The 25,716-nt window shown below is 40.7% G+C and overlaps 1 protein-coding gene across 1 annotated transcript in view; it reads left to right on the top strand.

Moving 5' to 3' along the window:
- Window positions 1–25,716, top strand: part of MAP3K5 (mitogen-activated protein kinase kinase kinase 5) — a 119,420-nt gene that overhangs the window by 86,663 nt on the left and 7,041 nt on the right. The window contains exons 13-26 of the mRNA XM_054162637.1: window positions 1,303–1,398; window positions 2,730–2,811; window positions 5,177–5,310; window positions 7,983–8,110; window positions 9,979–10,115; window positions 10,767–10,872; window positions 11,845–12,002; window positions 12,485–12,662; window positions 13,458–13,478; window positions 14,458–14,635; window positions 14,730–14,898; window positions 18,367–18,552; window positions 22,150–22,255; window positions 25,249–25,489. Of these exons, the coding sequence (XP_054018612.1) occupies window positions 1,303–1,398; window positions 2,730–2,811; window positions 5,177–5,310; window positions 7,983–8,110; window positions 9,979–10,115; window positions 10,767–10,872; window positions 11,845–12,002; window positions 12,485–12,662; window positions 13,458–13,478; window positions 14,458–14,635; window positions 14,730–14,898; window positions 18,367–18,552; window positions 22,150–22,255; window positions 25,249–25,489 (1,920 nt within the window). The remainder of the gene's footprint in view (window positions 1–1,302; window positions 1,399–2,729; window positions 2,812–5,176; window positions 5,311–7,982; window positions 8,111–9,978; window positions 10,116–10,766; window positions 10,873–11,844; window positions 12,003–12,484; window positions 12,663–13,457; window positions 13,479–14,457; window positions 14,636–14,729; window positions 14,899–18,366; window positions 18,553–22,149; window positions 22,256–25,248; window positions 25,490–25,716) is intronic.

The following is a 25,716-nucleotide window of genomic DNA, read 5'->3' as shown; positions in this document are numbered from 1 at the left end:
CCTATCATCCAACACCACCTAATCAACTAAACCATGCAATCAAGCACCCTATCAAGTCTGCTCCTAAACACCTCCAATAATGGTGACTCCACCACCTCCCTGGGCAGCCCATTCCAATGGGCAATCACTCTCTCTGTGTAGAACTTCCTCCTAATCTACAGCTTAAACCTCCCCTGGTGCAGCTTGAGACTGTGGCCTCTTGTTCTGGTGCTGGTTGCCTGGGAGAAGAAACCAGTCCCTGCCTGTCTACAACCTCCCTTCAGGTAGTTGTAGAGAGCAATAAGGTCACCCCTGAGTCTCATCCTCTCCAGGCTAAGCAACCCCAGCTCCCTCAGTCTCTCCTCATAGGGCTTGTGTTTCAAACCCCTCACCAACTTGGTTGCCCTTCTCTGGACATATTCCAGCAACTCAATATCTTTCCTAAACTGAAGGGCCCAGAACTGGACACAATACTCAAGGTGCGGCCTAAGTAGTGCAGTGTACAGGGGCAGAATGACCTCCCTGCTCCTGCTGGCCGCACTGTTCCTGATGCAGGCCAGGATGCCATTGGCCCTCTTGGCTGCCTGGGCACACTGCAGGCTCATGTGCAGCCTACCATCGACCATATGAAACAGTTCTGCTGAATGTTTGCAAGAGCTGCAGCCTACTTGGGGTAGGAAACTGTTATGGGTACCAGAATCTGCACCTCTTCTGTTGGGACATCTGTGCATCCATAAGAATATGACCAACATGCTACTTCATTATATTTTTTTTCTCCTGTTATGGCAGATACAACATAAAACTGAAGAAAGGTATGGAGGGCAAGGGTGGTGAAGTCATGCATCTAATTTTTTTATGCTGACTTACACTGATAGCCTGTTGGGAAAATATTAACAATTCACAAGGAACTGATCAGAAATTTTTGTTCAAGGTTGAGCTGCGGCTGATTTCTAAAGCAGGAAGAACTCATAAGTTGAGTTCAAAGTCCAGCTTCCTGATGTGAATCTGAAAGCATATTTCATCCTGGCTGCAGGGGTAGAAATTAAGGGTGTTAACTAAATGCACTGCAGAAAAAAATGAGTCAGGTCAATGGAAATAATCCTATTAACTTTTCTCCTACTCTTTCTCAAGCTATGTGTACTGGGAGAGCAAGCTGAACGATAGCAAACAGTAGAATGTGAATGTTGGAGGATACAAGAATGTAATTTAGGTTTCATGTGGTGCTTCCCTGTATTGAATGGGTTGATCTGTGTGGTTTGATACAGCAGGTGGGAATGCAAATGCATGTGTCCAATAACGTTATTTACTTGGCTGTTCTTTCAGCATTTCGAAATTCGAAGAACGATGCTGTTTCCTGTATGTGCTGCACAACTCAGATGACTTTCAAATCTATTTCTGCACAGAACTCCATTGCAGAAGGTGTGTCCCTGTTACTCCAGGAAAAAATGTGGCTTGTGATGGGGTAGTTGGTGTTTGCATGCACAACAGAGACTGTTTCAGAACTGTGGTGAAAGCTGACCTTAGCATCTTCAGTGATCGCTGTCTTCTCATTCATACTACCGTACTCTAGAGATGTAAGAGAGTTTGAGGGAAAAAGTGTAAACTCAAACAGGTGTTGGAAATAAATGTGATTACAAATTAATTTTTTTTAACACACTTTGAGGGATTATTTTTCATTTTTTCTAATACTTAGAATACTTTTTCTAATACTACAAGTGTTCATTGCCTTCAGTCCAACTAAGCATCCTGAACTAAAAAATGGTCTTTCTGAAATAGGAACACTTGAGGTAACAATAAGGTCTGGTCAAGATTTGATTTGTACTGCAATTAGAAGTTTATATATGATTATGAGGAGGCATGCTTAATGTTCTATACACTAGCATCATGTTTACATGGGTGAGATTGTACCAGTATCCCCACAGGAAACGAGACAAGGGTTTGGTGCACGAAATTAAGGGTGTTTTGGTTTCTCTAAACTGTGTGTCTGCTGCTTGAGGGCTGTGAGGATGAATTGTTCCAGAAGGTGTTCCCAGAGGAAACATCACAGGGTTTTATCCTAAGAAAGGCTGCAACTTTACCAAAATTCACTGCAGTATGCTGTATTAATGGCTGTGGCCACCTCCCAACTCAATGCATCACTTGTTCCCTCATCTATTTTAGTTCATATAGATGATTTCACCATGTTTGTTCCCCTTTGTTTCCGAGCACTTCTTAGAAGGCATTTAAGCCATACCTATTTGTACTTGCAGTCTTTCAAAGGGGTAAAGTCATTTGGGATGGTTTTGTTGGGTTTTTTTTTAATGGAAAGTTGTAAAATAGACTCCAGTTTCATTCAAGCAAGAACTTGAAGCTAGCCTTCCTGCACTACAGAATCTCCTCCAAATGTAGGCAGGACTTCTGGGCACTTCCATGGTGCTTCAGTGCTTTTATTGGACATAAATAAATGGGGGTGTAAGAGGAGAGATTCGGCTGATAGTAATTCCATCAACAATTTCAGACATCGTTGGATATCTTGCACATATAAAAGAAGAATATAAGAGAATAGGAAAACTGCAAATTTTCCCTTCCCTTAATTCTCTATGTAAACCATTTATTTATGTTTTTTTTTACTGACAAACTGAGTTTATACTTACTCTACTGAAGTCCTCTTTAATCTCATTCATTACTGTAGAAGAAGTGTTCTTTTTTTCCCTTCTGTTGTCTTAAATATGTATTTGCTATTCCTTTCTGTTTATTTTTCCTTTTAACAGGTTTTTTGATATGGTGAATGGTATCACTGAAGAAATAGGGAAGACTACAGAGGAAGGGGAATGTGATGGAGACTCCTTAGAGGTATTTTTACTTCTTTGGTTTTTTTTCCTCCCCTCCCCGACATACTATGTGGAGCTTTTAGTGTCCCTTCACTGCAGGGAATAACTTACCCCTTCTCTGGAAGAGGTTAGACAAGTTACTGTTTAGAAAATTTTATCCTCTACTGTTTATAAATGAATTACTCTTTTTAATGGTCCTTATGTAGCTTTTATTACCAGCATAGCTAAATCTCTCATATCTCTGTTGGCACACACGCTTGAGAATGTACTCAGCCCTGGAATTCTCCAGTCGTGTTTATTAGAGTGACTGTTGAAACAGTTGCTCCAGAATGTGGTCAGGCAGCATTAGCATCTCTTTAAATTTTAAAGACTGTTTGTTGGCTGTTTCATGCATCACTGGAATTGTGTGCACTTACATTATTGGGAGGTTATCTGCACAAAAAGTAAGGATCACGGGATGTTAGGGGTTGGAAGGGACCTCCGGAGTTCGAGTTCAACCCTCCGGCCAGAGCACAGGTCACACAGGAACACATCCAGATGGGTCTTGAAAGTTTCCAGAGAAGGAGACTCCACAACCTCTCTGGGGAGCCTGTTCCAGTGCTCTGTGACCCTCACAGTGGAAAAGTTCCTTCTCATGTTGAGGTGGAACCTCCTGTGCTGTAGTTTATATCCATCATCCCTTGTCCTATCATAGGGTGCAAGTGAGCCTGTCCCCTCCCTCTTGATCCCCAGCCCTCAGATAAACATTTATTAAATCCCCTTTCAGTCTTCTCTTCTCCAGACTAAAAAAGCCCAGGTCTCTCAGCCTCTCCTCATAGGGCATGTGCTCCAGTCCGTTAATCATCTTTGTAGCTCTCTGTTCGACTCTCTTGAGTGGATATAACTGTAGCAGGGGAAGGCTTGTCTTGCTAATTACCAGACAAATACTGCAATGAGCAGCAAACTTAAATCAGATGATCATGTCGGTGCTGCTGGAGGTTGTTTATACCCCCAGCCCATGAGCTCACACTGAAACTGCTACCCCTGTTAGCTAAGATATAGCTTGTATGGGTACTCTATTACATGTTGTATTCTTACCTTGGGTTTCTGGTCTGAACATATATGTAATTGTTTGTCTGAATATACATGTAATTGAAAGTTGAGTACAGGGCCACTGAGTGCAATGCAGTACTTAGGCTTTCTTTTGGATAGCAGGGAACAGGATAGAATATCTCTAATCCTATGTCCTATTACACACAAATCTAGTGTTCTGAAGCTCTAGAGGTATCCAGAGCTATCTCAGAGTCAGCTCTGTGTAATGAATACAGACAGCCCTCCATCCCGGTTTTGATGCTGGAATTTTTATAATACATCTGAAATTGGAGACAGGACAAAGAGAAACCACTAGAGTGGTTTGTAGGATAGAAAAATACCCTGCAATGAAAACAGTAGGGTGCCTAACTTGATTTTTGCAAAAAGAAAAGCAGTGGGTGACTTAATTACAGTGGATAAGTATTTTTACAGGGAGAATTGTGATGTGCTAATGGTCTCTTTAATCTGTTGAAGATAAACATAATGAAGTAGTGACACCAAAGAAATTTGAATTTAGAGGCATGAATGCATGAGAGTAATTGTTGAAACAAAGTACTAAAAGCAGTAGTGGATTCTCTATTTAAAAGATTGCAGTCTTTCTTTGGAGAAAAATACACCCATTATCCAGGCATAAGATACTGGGTTTAGCATGAGAGCAAGTCTGTGAAATTACATGTCTGTGTTACACAAGAGGACAGATCAGATAACTATCTACTGACCATTTCTGGACTGCCCTTAACATCTTTGATGTTCAAATTCAGCCAAAAAGAGGTTTACTGCACCGCAGTCGTGACTAACCTCCATTGGCACATTCTGCTGGCTGACCCAGCAACGGCAAAATTAAGGTTGGAAGATGTGGTCAGGTCAGGAGAGCATGTGGAAGAAATTGAGGCGATCCTGCCTTGCTTTCAGTGCCTGTGTGGGAGCTGAAGTTTTGAGCTTGGCGCAGAGGGCCCTCTGTCGTCTTCTGTTGTTATAACAGTACCCTGCCAGCAGGATTGCAGATGCCCGTTGAGTAAGACATGCAAATGTAACTACACAGAACAGGTAAAGGCTGGCTTAGTTTTATGCATTTACCTGAAATGGGTAGCTTAGAAGCCAGTGTTTCCTGTACAGTCAGTGAAGGAAAACAGGCATATCTGCACAATACCTGAATTTTGTTTGTCTTGTGTTTTGTTGTGGGTTTTTTGGTTTTTTTCCCTCTCCATGGTCTGCAGAAAGCAAGTAGCATTGTAGATGCCTTAGTTATGAGCACAAGGTCAGGTGGAATTACTCTTCTTCCTCTGTTTGATTTCATGTTGTTGTTTGCTTTGCAGTATGATTATGAATATGATGAAAACGGTGAGCGAGTCATTCTGGGGAAAGGAACTTATGGCATTGTGTATGCAGGACGGGATTTGAGCAACCAAGTCAGAATTGCTATTAAAGAAATACCAGAGAGAGACAGCAGGTATGGTAACTGTGGCTGATTCCAAATTTTGTGCAGGACATAATTTAGTCAGTAACATGATCAACCGGTTTGCTGATCAAGGAGTACTTCTGCAAAGCAGCCACTGAAGTACCTCTGCGTGCGGTATGTAGTGGTGTTCTCTATCTTCGTAACCAGATGTTTCCAAGTTATGGAATAGATTATGACCACAACAAAAAAAAAATTAATGTTTACTGGGTTTGGTGCTAGTAGTTTATAGTACTTTTTCTTTACAAAAGAAATGTTGCTGAAGTGCAGGTTCTCACTTATACACCTACTGATAAAGCCGTATCTACTTATCATAGTATCAGACTTAGACATGCTCAGGCATGTCCTTGTGAAAGAACTATTTGTATTCATCATTTGTGGCATCGTGTAACATTCTGAGCCTGAACAAATGATAAAGATGTTTTCATTTCTTATTTGTGCATCATTTATAATGAAGCCTCTTAACATCAGAATAAATCATGTGGAGTGATCTTTTTGCCCACTTTCTGATGCAGTCTCTTTGTGTACTTGTTGTCCTCTCATTTATAAAGGTTGCCACGTAAAGAACAGACACTTGATGCCCTTAGTGCTTGTATACTTTATATATATATAATTACAACCTGATGTTTTAGCATTTTGGAAGAAATCTATAGAAAGAGAAGGATTAACCATCTTCTGAATTCATAAGGAATAGTTAAGTTCTGAGTCAGATCATGCCAGAAACGCAGTGATTCCTGTACAAAAAACAAGTCTTGGATACTGCTGTCTGTTAAAAATCAGCTACTGATTACTTCATTGTCAGGAAATGTTAGACTGCAGGGACATATTCTGAAACAAAAGGAATCATTCCTGCAGTGCTGTTTCCTTCAAATGCATTTCCAACACTACAAAATAGTTCTAGTGGCCATATCAGTTTCTCAAGTTAAACTAAAATCACGTTAGGCAGATAATCCTAGAAAGCTAGGTCTTGCTATGATTTGCCTTTCCTCATAACATTTAAAGTCTTCTAATTACCAAGTTCTAAAATACTAAATGCTTCATCTAACTGTAGAACTTTCTTATGGCTTTAGTTTATTTGCTAAATTATTTCAGTTGCTCAAGACTCCATTACCTCTGCACACTTCAAAAGTGCATGGGGAAGAATTATAATGAATATCCAAATGAATATCCTGTTAGATCTCAGGAATACAATTTCTTTTTCTTTTGCATTTCTGAATGACTAACAGTGTAGTCAGAATCCTTATAGTCATGGGTGAAGAGGCAAGCCAAAACTCAGATGAATTTTCAGTAAATAGAACTGGAGTTGCATAATCATTAACCAAATACTTCCTGTGTTTTGCAAAACAGTTATTTTCCAGAGGGATGTTCAGATGGACGCTTGGTATTTTTTAGCTCTTCCCTCTGCTTTTTTGAATTGAGCCTCCACTTGTAGCTTGATGCTGCTGTTAGACTGCTCCAAAAGGGAGTGGAGGTTATAGACACTTTTTCCCTGAACTTCAGATGCATTAGAGCTTTGATTGCATTTCTGGCACGGGCATTCCACTGAATCCAGGGAGAGCTAGCTCCTGGGCTTGTGGCAGCAGGAAACTACCCCTCCTCTCATTGAGTAAATAAAATTTTATGGTCAGATCTTTAGGGGACAAGAATGCACCAGTGCTGGTGCGAAGTCTACACTGAGAGCAATGTGGTGGAGGAGGCAGTAAAGCTATTCCTTTTGGTGCCAAGTTGAGTTTGCTGCTTACTATTCTCTCACTGTAATCATCTGAATATGTCTTCCGCTTGCTCAAGGCTCTACAGCTCCTTCTCACATCTGGGCTGATAGAAGGAGGTCCGTATCTTTCACCTGGTTTAGTATCCTGAAAGTCTGACTGAAGATGTTAGTGCTTTAGTGAAAATAGCCACCAGACTCTCAGCATATTGTCTGTTTTATCACACAGAATCTGGTAGCTGGCCTGCTTTCAGCTCACCCACAGTTGGACGAGCAGTATTAAGGGCTGGCCCAGGGGGCACATCAGGTGTTGAAATCTGATGGACCACACCTGAGAAGGAACTGTACTCCAGAAACCTTGTCACAGAGACTGCTGAAAAACTGACATCTGAAAACTCTTTTGCCTTGGACTAAATGACATTTGACGAAATTGTTTTGATCAGTTCTTCTGAATATTTTCACATGAAGTGATTCCTGTTTTCTTCTTCTAATAGTTATCCACTCTTGCTTTCCCATAAGACTTCTACTTTAATTACTTAAGAGTTAAATGGTGATTTATTTATTTAGTTTTCATTAATGAGATGAATTGTATACTAACTTTATGATTTGCTAGTTCACTTTGGCACCAGTCTGAATCCAAGCCCTTGTCCAGCTGTTTATGCTCAAGTTAGGCTGGAGAAAAGTTAATTTTCCACAAATTTTGTTTTGCTTAGTCTATGTACATTTACCACATTTTGTGTGGGTATGTATACACAGTATTATGTCTATTTTATATGTGTTATGTACTTTTATATATTGTTACATGAATTTTTTAGTATGTGGTGGTCTAACACAGTCATTTTTGGTGAAAACTGAAATAGACCTGAAATAGGACTTCAGCTACTGCACCAGTGGTAGTACTGCTACAGCACTTTCTTCCAAAGGTCAATATTGAATAAACTGCTTCTTTTTTTCCCAGATATTCCCAACCTCTGCATGAAGAAATAGCTTTGCATAAGCATCTTAAACATAAGAACATTGTCCAGTATTTGGGTTCTCTTAGTGAGAATGGCTTCATAAAGATATTCATGGAACAGGTGCCAGGTGGTAAGTTGTTGGGGAAGGTGGTTTGGTGGTAGTTTGGTTTCCTTGTCTTTTAGCATTTTCAAAGTATAAAAACCTATAGTACTGCAACAAGATATTTCATGGAATGTAATATTCTTTAATGACTCTTTCCTAAATTAATGGGGAAATCTGTGTCACCAATGTGCTTGAATCCTCTCATTCAGTATTTAGGTAGTAAGTGCTACAGATACAGGTCAGATCATTGCTGTGGCAGGTGAACTCCTTTTATCCCCAGATGTGGGGTGAGTTGACCCTGACTGGATACCAGGTGCCCACCAAAGCTGGACAGGAAAGGGAAATAAAGGCTTGTGGGTAGAGATAAGAACAGGGAGAGTTCAGTCATCAGTTGCTGTCAAGGGTAAAACAGAATTAACTTGGTAAAAAAGAAAAAATTATCAGCAATCAATTATGGAGTAAGATAATGAGAAATAAACCCAAATATTAACACATTCTCCTAACACCCCCACTCCCCCCTCTTCTTAGGCTTAACTTTACTCCCAATCTCTCTACCTCTTCTCCCGCTCAAGCAGCACAGGGGGATAGGGAGTGAAGTCAGTTCATCATCACATGTCTCTGCTACTCCTTCCCCATCACAGGGAGGACTCCTTATATTCTTCCCCTGCTCCAACATGGGGTGCCTCCCATGGGAGACAGTCCTCCCTGAACTTCTGCAGCATGTGTTCTTCCTAAGGGCTGGAGGTCTTCACAAAGTGTGGGTCCAGTGTAGGTCTTTTCCACAAGGTGCAGTCCTTCAAGACCAGACTGCTCCAATGTGGGTCCTCCATGGAACCACAAGTCATGCCAGCAAAACTGCTCCAGCATGGGCATCCCACAGGGTCATAGCCTCCTTTTGGCATCTACCTGCTCCAGCATGGAGTCCACAGGCTGCAGGTGGATATCTGCTCTACTCCTGATCTCCATGGGCTGCAGGGAACCCTGCTATAACCCTGATCATGGTAACATGGTCTTCACTATGGGCTGCCAGGGAATCTTTGTTCTGGCACCTGGAACACTTCCTCCCCTTCCTTCTTCACCGACTTTGGTGTCTGCAGAATTGTTTCACATATTCTCACTCCTCTCTGTGCCTAGAGTTGCACAGCAACTTTTTCCCTTTCTTAAGTACATTAACATTGCTGATAGGCTCAACCTTGGCCAGTGGGGAGGCCATCTTGGAGCTGACTGCATTGGCTCTATCGGATGTGAAGGAAGATCCTAGCAACTTCTCAGAAGCCACTTCTGTAGTCTTCCCACTACCAAAACCTTTCCACACAAACCTAATACAGGATCAGAGATGATCTGACTAGAGAGACTGTAGTTAGTATCATATGGCTGAGCCATTCTCAGATACCTGATACAAGAGAAAGATGATTGATGATTGTGGCTTCTTTGAGACCAAAGAACTCCTGGCAGCTGGGTACAATAGAAATCCCACTTCTTGAGTTTAGCTTTTTGAGGAACTGGAGTTGATGTATGCACAAAGACATGCAAAGCACATCCACACTTCCTCACACTTTTGCACCATTCTTCTGGGGCAGCCTGTCCAGGCAGAGGAGAGAGGTGAGCACATTGATTAAGTAGGTTCTGATCTGCCTGCTTGAGGAAGCATATGCTTCTCTGCTGCAGTTGAGTCCAGTGGAGATACTGAGGCTCTCTTTTTATTTACTCACACTGGTAATGATGCAAGTTAGCATTCACCTGGAGATGCCTTTGCTTACAGAAGAGGTGCCTACACTTGGCTTGAGATTGATTTTTATTGTTAGTTTATGTTTTTCCTTTGGGGAGAGAGAGCAGAACTTTATTAGATTTTTAGTCTCACTTCCTTTTTTTCTTTCCCCTCTCCAAAACAATAGGCAGCCTTTCTGCTCTTCTACGATCAAAATGGGGACCATTAAAAAATAATGAGCAGACAATTGGATTCTACACCAAGCAGATTCTTGAAGGATTAAAATACCTCCATGACAACCAAATAGTGCATCGAGATATAAAGGTAAGAATTTGCAGAGGACTGAGCCTGGTAGTGTTATGTAACTGCATAACCATTTCTTTGTCCTCTAATTTAAAACCTTTTCATCTGAAATGTCTTTGTTGTCACGTACCCTCTCTGTTAGTAGGAACTTTGGGTTGGGTAAGTTAACCATTGTTGATTTGAATTTGCACCAACAAAATATGGAGGTGTTTATTAATTTCAGAAGAATTTGTAGATAGTCACTTAAGATGTGATATCTATTTTCAGCGACATGTTCCGTCTTTCATTAAAGCTTATTAGAGGTGAAGAAGATTGTGGATGGGATATTAGCAAGTTCTTTTCCAAGGAGACTGCAGATTAAGATGTTCCCCTCTTTAGAAGTAAAAATAATAATGAAAAAAGAAAAAGACAGCCTTTCTCCTCCTCTCTTAGTGTTCTTTGACTGAATTCCTGTATGTTCCTGTAGTAGGGGAAGTTTACTTTGAAGTGAAGTTTCTGGTAGTGGGATTACATGAGGCAGGACACTATTGATTCTTTTTTCACTTCCCCTCTTAAAGGCCACAAGGCAATCATTACTTACTAAAGAGTGCATTGTAGATACAGGGTATGCAAGAAGTATTAGATAAAAAGTCATCAGAGAAAAATAACTGCTCTGAATGTTCTGTTCCTCAGGGTGATAACGTGCTTATCAATACGTATAGTGGAGTGTTAAAGATTTCAGACTTTGGAACGTCAAAGAGACTTGCAGGAATCAACCCATGTACTGAAACTTTCACTGGTATGTTCTCAGAGGGGACTCTGTTCTCACATAAACTGTGCATGTAGGGTCAGAATCTCACAGCTACTGAACTTTCATTCAAATCCATATGAAAAGCTGCTGCTGGCATAACTTTTTGTGTAGCTTTAATTTTAAACTGTAAACCACACTTTATGCACTGTTCAAAGAGAATGCTGGTTTGGAAGTTCCACTTGAACATAAAATTCCTGTAAAACAGAAGAGCTGTCTGCTTCCTGTGTTGTATGAGTCTGCCTCTTCTGTGTGCATGGCTTTTTTATCTTGCTGGTCAAAGGCTAACTACCTCCTTTTTTTTTCTTTTTCTACAACTGGCCTGGGCATCCTGGCATCATCTCTAGAGCTGCTTATCTAAAGAGCCTGTAATTACCTTGATCCACATTCTGTTTGATAATTTGATTTAAATCATGCAGTGGCACTTCATTAAATAATTATGTGAAATCACAAGTGGCTGTTATTTTAATTCTGTCCTCTGCTATTCTGTTTTTGCTCTTAAGTGGATCAGAATGCAGAATGATGTGTAAGGTTGATTCTCTTACTTCAGAGAAAGTGTTCGTGTCACCTGCTGGTTTAGGTTCAAATTTCAGGTTTCAGTTCCTTTTGTCTCTGGATGCAATTCAGAGTGCTCTTCCTTATTTTAATCTTGAATAGAGTAAATGAAAATGCTCTGTGATTCAAAGCTCATTGAAACATCCTAAGAATTGTAACTAATCTCAAAAAGTGACATCATCAGATGAGTACATGATACTAGATACTTTTAGCACAAGTAGTATTTTGAATAGAATTTTGGTTTATGTAGAATGCATATGGAAGATGTTGAAACTGAAAATACTGATCAACTCTCCTGATACTGCTAACTCCTCAGTGATTTTTGTCCTTCTTGTCCTTTGGTTACTTGGATCATTAGTGTACCTAAGGAGGAAAACAAAAAACCCCCAACAACTGTGTTTTAAACAGGTACCCTTCAGTATATGGCACCAGAAATCATAGACAAAGGGCCACGTGGCTATGGGAAGGCTGCAGACATCTGGTCTTTAGGATGCACAATCATCGAGATGGCTACAGGAAAGCCCCCGTTTTATGAACTGGGAGAGCCGCAAGCAGCTATGTTTAAGGTCAGACATCTTCCTTGCACACCTCTGACCAGTATTTGTAAACACAGGAAGTCTTCTGACTGTTCTGGAGAAGCTAGAATTAAAGATTGCAGGGAAAGAAGATAAACAAAATGCTTGGTTAGTGAGGATGTTAAGAAGAATGAGGTGATTCAACTGAGTGGGTGTGTGGTTTTCAAGAGCATAATGGAGCAATATCAGATACTCAGCTATTTGGTTTTGCTTTGTGAGAGCTGCTACTTGCAACTGCAGGGGTTTATTAATGTGATTGCATACACAGATTGAAATAGTGTTGTTTGGTTTTCTTCTCAACATTAATCAATTAGTTGGACATGATGATCTTTGAGGTCTTTTCCAACCTTATTGATTCTATGAAAGTTGAGAACAATATACCACTTTTATGATACAAACACCTTTTTTGATGCTAATTTAGCATTTGGGAAAAGAACAGTGTAGGCCATTGTTTCTCCCTCTCTTCATCTCAGGTTGGAATGTTTAAAATACACCCAGAGATTCCTGAATCCATGTCTGCAGAAGCCAAGGCTTTCATACTGCGTTGCTTTGAACCAGATCCCGACAAACGAGCTTTTGCTCACGAGCTACTTATAGATGAGTTCCTGAAGGTTTCAAGCAAAAAAAGGAAGTCCCCATCAAAGCTCTCAGGTGAGTGTAGCTAAACTCAATCTGAACTTCTAGTCTTGCCAGTAATACTGTTTCTTGAAACTGCTGCTTCAGTCTTTAAGATGACCACAGCAGATCTCTGTGCCAGGTAGACAGTCAGTTCTAACCTTTTCCAGCAGCTTGCTTCAGAAAAGCTCTTGTAGCAGAATTCTATTATGTTGTCACAAAGGTGTTTTATCTGAATATGTCTAATGAGGTTTCTAGAAGTCTTTTCATATTCAGCTTTTGTGTCTTGTGGTTTTATTTGTTTGGATTTTTTTTTCTTTTTAATTTGCATATTTTTTCATTTGGAGAACGTTTGCACAGGGTGCATTTTGGGTAGGGTTAGAGCTTCCTGTCGTGCCTCAAAGTGAGCAAATTAATATCTGCCCCAGAACAAAGGTACATACACAGCATTACTCTTTTTTTTTTCATGTACTGGTTTCCTGTAGTTTTCTCTATTATGGGTTGTAACAGGACTTTAGAGACTGTGAATGACATGTTGTACGTGCATATATGCATGAAAATACCTTCTGTATATTTTTAGCATGATACCTCAAAGAAATAAAAATAGCAGATAAAGGAGGTGGAATTGGAACATCAATTTTGGTGTGATTTTCATCCCTCCATATTAAAATTAACTTGAAATCACAATAAATTATGCTTTTTAGAGACTACAGACAAGAGAGTGCAGATAGTCCAGAAAAATGGGAAGAGAGCTATCCTTTAGCCTGTGCTTATTTTCTCAGTTAACTTCAACACATTTAACTTTCTTTTTTCTTTGCTTTTCTCCCGCAGTTCTTCCAGCTAACACAAATGGTGAGTTTTATTATACTTCTCTCTCAAAACAGACCTGTGTAGATACTATGGTTATCACTTACTGTGGTATAATTTGTCACACTGAAGTGTTGCAAAGAGGAGTGGGCAAGAGTATGAAAATAAGTGACTTCTCTCTGTGAGAAACAGTCTAATTCATGGTGAATATCCTGTCTAATCCTTCCAGACTATGGCTTAATTGTCTAGGCTGGTGGTAATACAGGCATTTGATACACCCTGTGAGGCCTGGGTAGAGGGTAGTTAACTCTTTCAGAAAATTAATTGGATTGGAGGGTGCAAGAGTGAAACTGAACAAAGACATAGTTACCTCCATGCTGACTTGCTATAAACATACATACTGACATGTGCACATGTAAAATAGGTATGAATAGTTTCTTGCAGCAATAATGTGTGCTCTGGATTTAAAAACAAAAGTTGTGTCTTAACATGTGTGACTATGAGCTAATTAAACTTGCACAGAAATAATCTGATAAAATGTATCTTATGTGTTTTATGTGTCTTATGTCTTATATGTGTCTTTATATGTATCTTATGTGTTTTATATGCATGTATGGTCTATACATAAATCTATTTATTTCTATATACACATAAGATTAAGATTTGGCAAGGTGCTTGGATGACTTACCCAGTAGAAACATTTTGCTACCGCTGGAAGTGTGCACTAATGCTCTAAGATGCACATTCACTCCAGTGGTGACGTTATGTAAGTGAACTTGCAAGAAAGCCCAACGCTTCCATATCTCAGGAAGCTTTTGAATAAAAACATAACTGAAAGATAACTCTATTCCAGAAGAACAAGCTTTAGAAGGTTTGGGGTTTTTTTGTCATTTTTGTTTTAATATACTGTATTGGTGTGGGGAAGAGTGGAGTCTTTCTGTTCCCTCTGAAGGAATCAGCTTTTCGCTCCGGAACTGCGATGTCCCTATTACATTCTAATTCCTGAATGTTTCCATATGAATAGAGTATCTTCGGAGTATTTCCTTGCCTGTTCCTGTTCTGGTGGAAGATACAAGTAGCAGCAGTGAATATGGCTCTGTCTCACCTGATACAGAATTAAAAATTGATCCATTCTCTTTCAAAACAAGAGCCAAATCCTGTGGAGAAAAAGATGGGAAGGGAATCCGGTCCCTTTTCCTGAGGTAAAGAACTCTCTGGCATTTATGTTATACAGTAGATTAGGAATGTGTGTATTGCTTTTATAAAGTTTCCTTTCACTGAGTGTCTTCCATTCAGCATCCCAGATGAACATTTTGAGGATCACAGTGCACCTCCTTCACCGGAAGAGAAGGATTCTGGGTTTTTCATGCTGAAGAAGGACAGTGAAAGGAGAGCCACTCTTCACAGGATATTAAGTGAGGACCAAGAGGAGGTGGTGCGAAACTTGATGGAAGCTTTGGCTCAGGTAAAGTAATTCCAGAAGGCAGCCAAAATGTTATGGAATTTGTAGACTTCTCTGCAGTTACTTGAAACTTTTGAAATTATACATAGTAAAGCAATTAAAAAAATAAAGCTTTCATGGTTTACTGTTTTACTTGGGGTATTAAAATTGTTTATGCTACATCATGTATGCCTTTTGTTTGCAAATACTATAATGTATACCTGGATATTAGTGCTTGCCAGACAATGAAAATCTTGGTTTGATGTTAATGTATTTTGACAATGATTTTCAAATGGGACTGATTGAGGCTGTCAGGTCAGTACATCTAAGATAGATCATCCCCTGGAGGCTCTTACCTTGCCCCTCCTTATGGAGTTCTATTTTTGGCTGATGGGTTTCACACAGAGAGGTGGGCTGGCTGGTATACCATTGCTTTCTACCCAACAGCCATGAAAGAAGAGTGAGTAGGCTAGGGAGGAAAAGACATTTCAGCTATTCCTCACAGCAGTGGGGTATACACATGGAGGGGAGGGAAGGTGGAGTAACAGTGGGAGCAATAGCAAGCAACAAAATAATTGCAGAATGACCTTTTCGCCCTTCTTTCAGGGAATGATCACAGTTAAGGATGACACTGAATAAATTACAGGTCATGCCCATGCTGCTAAATGCTGCAACACCTTAATTGGATGATGTGGGTTTTTGTTCTTATTTGTAATGTTTGTGTTAGTTAATTGACTCACTCCATTCTCAAGGTTAAGTATTTGTGTAAAATGTGACAACTCACCTTCCAAAGATAGTACTGTTTAGAAACTGATGCAAAGCAATATGATTCTAGTGCATGAACTACAGTTTATGTAATTGGAAATGGATGCTATTCCAATAAAAAAGGGCTTCTAACTCTTGGTGGAAGGGAGAGAGGGAGGAGCCCACAGTTGCCCTGGTAACTACAGAACTTGTTAAAATAGGAGACCATAAGAGAGGTGCTCATGATCTCTGCTCTGCTAGTGTTGCTGTAACAGAGACAGTTGTTAGCAGGTGTATGAAAGGAATAATCAGTGATTGTGTGAGGCTGAAACTCAATCACGAAATCCAGAGGGGGTGCTTGGTGTTTCATGCCTTCCTCAGCTGGGGCTGGAGCAGTTCAGGAGAGGAGCAGACAGACATGGAGTTCTGGAGCAGAAGAATTCAAAGCATGTGTGGCCTTCAGGAGGATGCAGAGCACAGACTCATGAATGCTGTTTTCTCCCTTGAGAAAGGGACCCTGGTGAAAGAGTAGGAAACTTACACAAACCACCAGAAAGTGGTAGTAACTGCAGTTTAACAAGAACTCAAATGCCAAAAGTTGCTTGTTAGGCCTTAGCAGGATTTATGCTTTGCTGGTGCTTTTTCCTTCACAAAACCTTTCCTAAGAACAATCTTAACAAAGTCATGAAGTCAGGGGAGGGGACTGACCACCCCAAAGTAGATCACTGGTTTTTATTAGGGAGCCATTCTGGTTGCCCTGTTGCCAACATGCCTTGATGAACTTAGGTCCTGTAGTCCAAGGCTACAATGTGTTGTGTTCAGCTATCTGCCCTAATGGCTTTTTAATTATTTACACGAAAAGGAGATAAACCATCCACTGCAATTTAGCAAATCATTGGGTCAGTCCTCCAAATCATGTCAGAATTAGAGGCTAGGATCTTTATCTCAGCGATGGGTGCTTTAGTCAGTGGAATGTTTGTCTGCTCTAGACAGTCTTCTTTTGTCAGTTTCTCTCAAATTATTTTTGTTTCATCCTGATCAGAATTAATTAACTAAAAACCTTAACGTTACTGATGTCTGGGCAGTTGTAACAGTCATGGCACAGGACTGGCAAATGCAACAGAACCAAATGCTGTGTGTCCTTCTGTTATGGTATCTTTAGTCCTTATAAATAATTACTTTTCAAATGCTTATTCTGAAGGAAGTTACTTGATGTTTAATAATTAGCACAGTGTTCTATCTCTGGCTTAATATTTGGAATTGAAATTTGTATTCAGGTGGCAAAACTTTACTTTAGAGAGTAAATACTGTACTCTGATTCCTAGTTACTTATGCTGATTATTATGTGAATGCTTTCAAGGTTTTTGACACTTTGGTAGCCCGTGTGAAAACAGAAAAGCTTTTAAAAATAGGCATATGAATATTTATAATAGAAAGATGAGAGATTTGTAGACCTGCTCTAAGAATAGGTAAGTGTAGAAGTTCCATATCAAGGGAATTTATGTAGGAAAGAACATCTCTGAGCCTTCTGCAGTTTGATTAATCCCTTCCTTTAGAATACATAGAATATATAGAATAAACCAGGTTGGAAGAGACCTTCAAGATCATCGTGTCCAACCTATCAACCAATCCAACACCACCTAAACAACTAACCCATGGCACCAAGCACCCCATCAAGTCTCCTCCTGAACACCTTCAATGACGGCGACTCCACCACCTCCCCAGGCAGCCCATTCCAATGGGCAATCACTCTCTCTGTATAGAACTTTTTCCTAACATCCAACCTAAACCTCCCCTGGTGCAGCCTGAGACTGTGTCCTCTTGTTCTGGTACTGGCTGCCTGGGAGAAGAGACCAACATCTGTCTGTCTACAACTTCCCTTCAGGTAGTTGTAGAGAGTAATAAGGTCACCCCTGAGTCTCCTCTTCTCCAGGCTAAGCAACCCCAGCTCCCTCAGCCTCTCCTTGTAGGGCTTGTGTTCCAAAACCCTCACCAACTTTGTTGCTCTTCTCTGGACTTATTCCAGCAAGTCAACCTCCTTCCTAAACTGAGGGGCCCAGAACTGGACACAGTACTCGAGGTGTGGCCTAACCAGTGCAGTGTACAGGGGCAGAATGACCTCCCTGCTCCTGCTGGCCACACTGTTCCTGATGCAGGCCAGGATGCCATTGGCCCTCTTGGCTACCTGGGCACACTGCAGGCTTGTGTTCAGCCTACCGTTGACCAGTACCCCCAGGTCCCTCTCTGCCTGGCTGCTCTCCAGCCACTCTGACCCCAGCCTGTAGCACTGCATGGGGTTGTTGTGGCCAATGTGCAGAACCCAACACTTTAAATGCTACTGTGGGACTTTGCATGTCTGAAATTAGAGGCTGTATGAAGTAGATTTGTTTGCAATTGGGAGCAATTTATAGGATTCAGTGCTCAGTTTATTTATTCCTATCTTTTTACTCCTGTACAGTGAGACATACAGACTGTAGTGTGCACACATATTCAACAACTGCTATAAAGCAAAATCAGCTACTTGCTTGTCTAATAACCTGCATTACCAGGGAGCTCAGTGCTAGAGCTCTTTGCTGCTGTAGTTATGCTGCTGCCACTATCTGACCTGCAGCTGCACCTTTCCATTAACCATAGCAACAGTTTCTGAAAATCTGTCTTGCCAACTGATACTATTGGCTGAAGTCCCTCAGAGTGTGTATTTCAGAAGATGGCTATCAAAACTATTTCTTTTCCTCTCTCTTCTACCAGGGAGCTGAAGAGCCCAAGCTGAAATGGGAACATATCACAACGCTTGTGTCCAGCCTCAGAGAATTTGTACGGTCCACAGATCGCAAAATCATCGCAACCACTCTTTCGAAATTGAAACTGGAGTTAGACTTCGACAGCCATGGTATCAGTCAAGTGCAGCTTGTGCTGTTTGGTTTTCAAGATGCTGTAAGTTGTCATTTTTACTGAGAACTTCATGCACCAAAACTGACACTCCCAAGAATCTAGAAGTCATAAGCAAACAAAACTTCATGAATAGAATAGACTAGACTAGACTAGACTAGAATAGACCAGGTTGGAAGAGACCTTCAAGATCATCGCGTCCAACCCATCAACCAATCCAGCCCACCTAAACAACTAAACCATGGCACCAAGCACCCCATCAAGTCTCCTCCTGAAAACCACCAATGATGGTGACTCCACCTCCTCCCCAGGCAGCCCATTCCAATGGGCAATCATTCTCTCTGTATAAAACTTCTTCCTAACATCCAGCCTAAACCTCCCCTGGCTCAGCCTGAAACTGTGTCCTCCTCTTCTGGTGCTGGCTGCCTGGGAGAAGAGACCAACATCTGCCTGTCAGCCCATTCCAGGGCTTCACCGCTCTCATGGTGAAGAACTTCCTCCATATGTCCAGCCTGAAACTCCCTACCTCCAGCTTCATTCCATTCCCTCTAGTCCTATCACTACCTGATATCCTGAGAAGTCCCTCCCCAGCCTTCTTGTAGGCCCCCTTCAGATACCAGAAGGCCACAATTAGGTCACCTTGGAGCCTCGGAGCCTTATAATACACAGGATAAGAAGGAAGGGAAAAAAGCTTACTTTCTGTCAGTAATTAATACAAAAATTACTATTTCCTACAGTGAGCAACCACATGCACACATTGATATCCTTTAAATAGCTAGCTAACTGAAAGCAAATGTTTTCTCTTCTTAAGCTGTGTAAATGTTAGATCAGAAGCAATTAGGGTTAATGATTAAGATGAATAATCAACATGGGAGGGTGCGTCTGTGCTGGCCATCATTTGTCCAGAATGAAGTCAGGTAGCAAAAATGAAATGACAATCTGGATAGGCATTTGAGGTGGATGATTCTGTTAGCATTTAAATCTGGGACAGTCTGATGAGTAACAGAGATGTCAGGAAGGATTGCATAGCATGCAAACTATTTGTTGTGTAGACTACATGGACAAGATTGAGGTGCTATTTATGAAAAAAAAAACAACATAATCCTCATGTGTGAAATGAAATTTCTCTTTAAAAGAGAAATTTCCACTAGCTGAAGTTGTCTCTTTTGAGTCTTCACTTCAGCCCTCTGTTCTATTTAGTCTCGTATAAATACTGCTTTGATACTTGGAAGAAAACAAAGCAAAGCAAAACCAAACAGACAACAAATGTAAAAGATTAAGAAAAACATTGAAAGGAGAAAAGTGCTAACACCTGTTAGAGATGTTACTGGGCATCAGTTGTTCAGCAGTATTGCCTGAATGGTGTTATTGTCAATAAAGATTTTACCCTGTTCTTGTTAACTTCATCACTGTGAGTTGCTTGCTTTTTAACTAATAAATGTCTCTTTCATTCCTATCTGTTATTTAACTAAGATAACCCACAGAAAGTTTAAAGAAAAGCTTTCCTTTATACATGCCCAGTTTTCAGTCTTTTGAACATACATCAGTAGGGCACTGAAACCCAAATCAGTATCAACACCTCAGGTATTACAGAGGCTGGGATATTGCTAGAAGTAAAGTTGTTCCCATTACCAGGACTAAATAGGGTAACCTCAGGTAACAGGGTTTCATAATCACAATATCCTCATTGAAGCAATGAAGAAAAAGTAGTTTTGTGCTGTAATGTAAATAGTTCAGTCACATTAGTGTGGGTTGTTGTGTGCTTGATGAAGGTACATCCTGCTTCTTTGGTAAATAGGCTGCACGTAGCTGAACACGTTGTCACTGTCTTGTCAGGAGTCAGTATGGGAAAGTGCAGAGTGCCTGCCAGCAGAAGTTGTGCTGCCTCAGAGGGTCGTGGGCAAGCCTTTGGAGCACTTTGCTGTCCAAACGTTGGGCAGAGGGCAGGCTGCCCCGGCACAACTGACAGCTCCCCAAGTCCAAGCACAGTACCCAAGTGCCATCTTGTGGCCATCGGCTGTAGAATTGAGAAGATGTAGGTAGTGTGGTGCATTGACCCCAGCTGGCTGGTAGTTGCTTGCTCACTTCTAGCAGGATGAAGCCAAGAATCAGAAGAGTAAAACATAAGAAAACTTGTAGGTCAAGCTAAAGACTGCTTAGTACATGAAGAAGGAAAAAACCACCCCAGACCTGAGAAGTGATGCAAATGGAATCATTCACTATTAGCAGACTAATGCCCAGGCAGTCCCTGAGCAATGACTCCTTTAGAAAATCTACACCCCCCACCCCCCAGTTTTCTTGTTGAATATGATATTATATGGAAGGGAATATCTCTCAGGTCAGCTTGAGTCAGCTATGTGAGCAATGTTCCCTTCCAGCATTTAGTCTACCCTCAGCCTACTCACTGGTGGGACAACGTAAGAAACAGAGGAGGTCTTGACACTGTGTACATTCTGCTCTGCAATAGCTAAAACATCAGTGTGTTATCAAAGCTGGTTTAGTCACCAGCCTGAAACATAGCAACACCATGTGAACTGCTGTGAAGAAAATTAACTCCATCCCAGCTAAACCTATTGCTGCATTACTGACTATTGTTGCTTTGGGGCAGTGCAATTAATAATGCCTTCTGAAGGCATCCTTTTTGTACTGTCAGTTATCTTTTACAGAGAGAAGAGGATTAACCTACTCTCTTTTTGTAGGAAGACCTAAGAGTGAAATACTGTCTTGCTACATTTTTTTTTAGCAAGCAGTAGTTGCTATGGTTTTTTTTTTAATGTCTTTGAGTAATTTCATCATTTTTCTAAACATTGTTATATTTGTTTCTTTCTGCAACTTCTTGAGTGTGATGTTTCTATGGAGTCTGTTGCTTTGGATTGCTTCCATGGCTGGAAAACACCACCAAGTCTGTTTTGTGCTATTGCCAACTACTGTGGCTAGACGTTTTGTTGTAGCACTGTCACCCCACCTGCTTCTTGAAAAACGGTTCCCACAAGGCAGAGACATTCTTGCAAGTGGTATGGAGCATTCATAGAGGCACCTGGGAATATGGCTAAAAATGGTTTGAAGGCAAGTCTATAGTCAATTAGGGGAAACAGCGTAGAAAACTATCTGTATGAAGTAAAAAGTAGGAGAGAGAGAAAGGCACAGTATACAGTTGAAGTCCTCTGACTATTTAAACTAATATTAACTATTTTCTGTATCAAGAAGGATCAGCATTACATTAGTTCTTTGATATTTCCTGCAATTGTGCTCAGAGCAAGCAGTGCAAATTATGTCCCCCAACCCCCCACGATTAATTATCTTAAGTTACAATCCTTTCATAATATAGCCCTTGGTATTTGTCTTGCTAGCATTCTTTTTATGTTTCTCTCCACACCCAGGAAGGTTAAATAAACTGCAGTATCAGTCATCCAAAAAAATCACCTAACACAGGAACTAGTACCTGACAATAAATACACAATATTGCATGACTTGTAGTAAAAGGGTAGGAGCTGGCTGTGTTGCTAGTTTATTCAATGACAACATGAAATGGTCTTAATCACCTGCTTTTGATACAGTATCTGTAAGTTCCAACACCTTATACAATGATGAAATAGACCAAAACTTAAAACTGTAACAGCTGAATTAATTCTCTGTTGCTAGGTCAATAAAGTTCTCCGAAACCATAACATCAAGCCACATTGGATGTTTGCATTGGACAGCATAATCAGAAAAGCTGTGCAGACTGCTATTACTATTCTGGTTCCAGGTGAGTGATTTTTCAATAATCAGCTAATATTTGTCAGCTGATTTCTTTAAATGTGCTCAAGGCTTGTGATCACAATTCTTCACTCAAGATTCTGAAACCAGAAGTGGCCTTTATGCTGCTCGCTGTCTGGCTTGGAACTCAAAATCAGTGTGTTGGCCAAGTTATTTTGGAAAGCATGTCTAATCTAAACAATCCTGCAACACAATGAGCAGTGGTAGGCTAGGGTGCTCTGGGGACTCCTTTTTTGAGGTGCATAAATGCTGCCTTCTGAAACCCAAAGGACAGACCACTTGTCAGTGCATGCCAGTTTTAGGAGGTGTTTTACAATGTGTAGATTAATGAGGTGCTTGTGGAGCACTTGGAATTCTCTGTCTCCTGGTTGGAAGCTGTCTAGAGAAAAGAAATCTGCAGTGCCTGCAGTTTGAATATTGTATTTTGAATGTTGTGTAAGTAGAATGCACAGCACAGCTGGAGAAAGGAATCTGTGTAGAACAATCTGTAGCCCATTCTGTTACTGGCCTGCCTATTTCCAGACTTAGCTTCTCTGCTGCTTCTTAATTTTTAAGCTTCTTGTTTTCAAATACATGATTTCATGCTTTAAGTCTGAAGAGCTATGTTCCTGGTGTTTTGCAGTGGGTTAAGTCTGAAATTATCACAAGGGCATCAGCAAATTCCAACAAAAGTTACATCTCTCTCTGTTCTCCATAGTATTTTCTGCATCCCCAGAGCAAGGTACAAAGATTACACAGGATTTCTGTGTTACTTAAAAGTCATAAGGAAAATCTTGTCTTTTGGTTAGAATGCTGAACACCTTTAACAGGCATGTACTTTATTGCTGTATAATACAAGTACTGTAGAAGTCCTCCTTAATAGATTCTTTTTCTCCAGACAGCACAGTACTAGCATTGAGTGTATGTAGTCAAGCTTAAACAAAAGCCTCTGTGCTTTAGCAGCTTTTGGCCACTGATCATCTGCCTCTTCCCTAACTGCCTTACTCTACTCTGATTGCTTTCCTTTGCCTTTACCTTTCTGGTTTTTATTATTATTATTCATTTATTTATTTGGTGGGTTGGTTTGGGGTTGGTTGGTTGTTTTTCTGTTCCTATGAATGATTTATCTCTAAATGTGTGGGATTTCTTTTTTTTTTTTTAAGCAGATGTTTTACAGTGGTACTGTCTGTTGGTGAACAAAGGCAAACCAAGCTTCTGTTCTTACTAGCATGACGTAGAAATGTAAAGCAAATTCAAACATTTGCTTAGAAATGTTCTTGTAATATATAACAGATCTGCATTCTTTAATTTAGAGGAGGCAAAGCTCTGTGTTCATCCTAGGAGAATGTATCATAGTATCATAGTATCAGTCAGGGTTGGAAGGGACCACAAGGATCATCTAGTTCCAACCCCCCTGCCATGGGCAGGGACACCCTACACTAGATCAGGCTGCCCAGAGCCTCATCCACCCTGGTCTTAAACACCTTCAGGGATGGCGCCCCAACCACCTCCCTAGACAACCCATTCCAGGGCTTCACCACTCTTACGGTGAAGAACTTCCCCCTCATGTCCAGCCTGAATCTCCCCACCTCCAGCTTCATTCCATTCCCCCTAGTCCTATCACTACCTGACATCCTGAGAAGTACCTCCCCAGCCTTCTTGTAGGCTCCCTTCAGATACTGGAAGGCCACAATTAGGTCACTTCGGAGCCTTCTCTTCTCCAGACTGAACAGCCCAAACTCCTTCAATCTGTCGTCACAGGAGAGGTGCTCCAGCTCTCTGATCATCCTCGTGGTCCTTCTCTGGACACATTCCAGCACATCCATATCCCTCTTGTAATAGGGGCTCCAGAACTGGAGGCAGTACTCCAGGTGGGGTCTCACCAGAGCTGAGTAGAGGGGGAGAATCACCTCCCTTGACCTGCTGGCCACACTTCTCTTGATGCAGCCCAGGATCTGATTGGCTTTCCGGGCTGCAAGTATGTATGTAGCATTGAAATGATCAGACAAAACAGATCAAGGAATGAAATGTCCCTCTAGCAAAGAAATGTGCTTGTTCTTAGCAGAAATGATTCAAACATACTACATTTTCTTTTTTCTCCCTGAATCACACTTGGTTTTTGTATGTTTTGGCGAAGAGACTAAAGAGAATGCTCAGCAGTAAGAAGCAAGAATTTAAGGAAGGGAGGGAGAGAGATTTGTATGAAATGGTTAGAATTGACAGATGTTGTTGCATTAACATGTTGTGTAGGAGTATAAGATTTGGTAAGATCTGTTCGGCAGTTTAAACAGGGAGTAACAGAAACCAGAGTACCCATAGCTTTGTATACTCAGTTTTGTGGATGAACATCATTACAAAATATGCAGCATTCTCCCTGATAAGTGGAAGGGAAATGTGGTGCTTTTTGATTGTTGAGAGAGGGGCATCTGTTTTGTTATTTCCTCTCTATGGATCTAGATACATTTTTGTTGTTGTTGTTAAACACAGTATTCCTATGAGAGAATGCTAAATATGCCAGAATAGCAACAACACAAACAAGTGGATAGGGAAAAAAAAAAAGGGGAAAAAAAAGGGTTATTGGTTTAATAAAACATTTCAGGTCAGAGACAGGAGAAATTGCAAACCACTGAGAATGGAATTAAGCAGAAGAAAGTACTTCTGCTGTGCATAGTACTTCAGCACAATTTGACATGAAGTGCTCGCCAAATCTGGAATCTTGTTCGTCAGACTTTTGGTTATTAGAGCTTTTGACTATTCAATAGGCTGAATAATAATCAGCATAAACTAATGTGATGTTATGTTCTGGTGGTCTTCAAACCATGCTACAGGACTTCCCAGATTGGTTTAACCAAAGCTGTAGGATGGTCTGTAAACAGTCACATAGCTCTGCTTTTGCTTTAATGTTAATGCTTAATATCATAGACAATAACATACAATAACATCTATACAATAACATCTTTAATGTGTTTGTTTGTTTTGCTTATATTTTTATGTGACTAATAGAATTGAGGCCACATTTTAGTCTTGCATCTGAAAGTGATACAGCAGATCAAGATGATATAGAAGTTGAAGATCAAGATGAACAGCCTCAGAATCAAACTATCCAACAGCCTTGCATTGTCATGGAAGATGCAGTAGCTACTTCAGGTGTAAGCACGCTCAGCTCTACAGTATCCCATGACTCCCAGGCTGTTCACAGAACACTGAGTGTCCAGCTGGGCAGACTAAAATTAGAGACAAACAGGTAAGTCTGGACATGAGGAGACACTAGCCTGTGATAGTATATGTATTGTTTTGCTTTTCAAATATATGTGCTAGAATATTAATGACAGTATCAGCATTCCATAGCACTGCAAGTTGTTCATTTAAATGATGTTCATTGTTTAACTGTGACTGATCACTTACATCCATTTTATTCATTTCAAAGGAATAGTGATGCAAGTTAAGGTCAATCTTGATTTCAGGTGACCT

The sequence above is a fragment of the Dryobates pubescens genome, chromosome 6 (assembly GCF_014839835.1).
Source record: "Dryobates pubescens isolate bDryPub1 chromosome 6, bDryPub1.pri, whole genome shotgun sequence".
Taxonomy (NCBI): domain Eukaryota; kingdom Metazoa; phylum Chordata; class Aves; order Piciformes; family Picidae; genus Dryobates; species Dryobates pubescens.
This window is presented reverse-complemented; position numbering and strand designations above follow the sequence as displayed.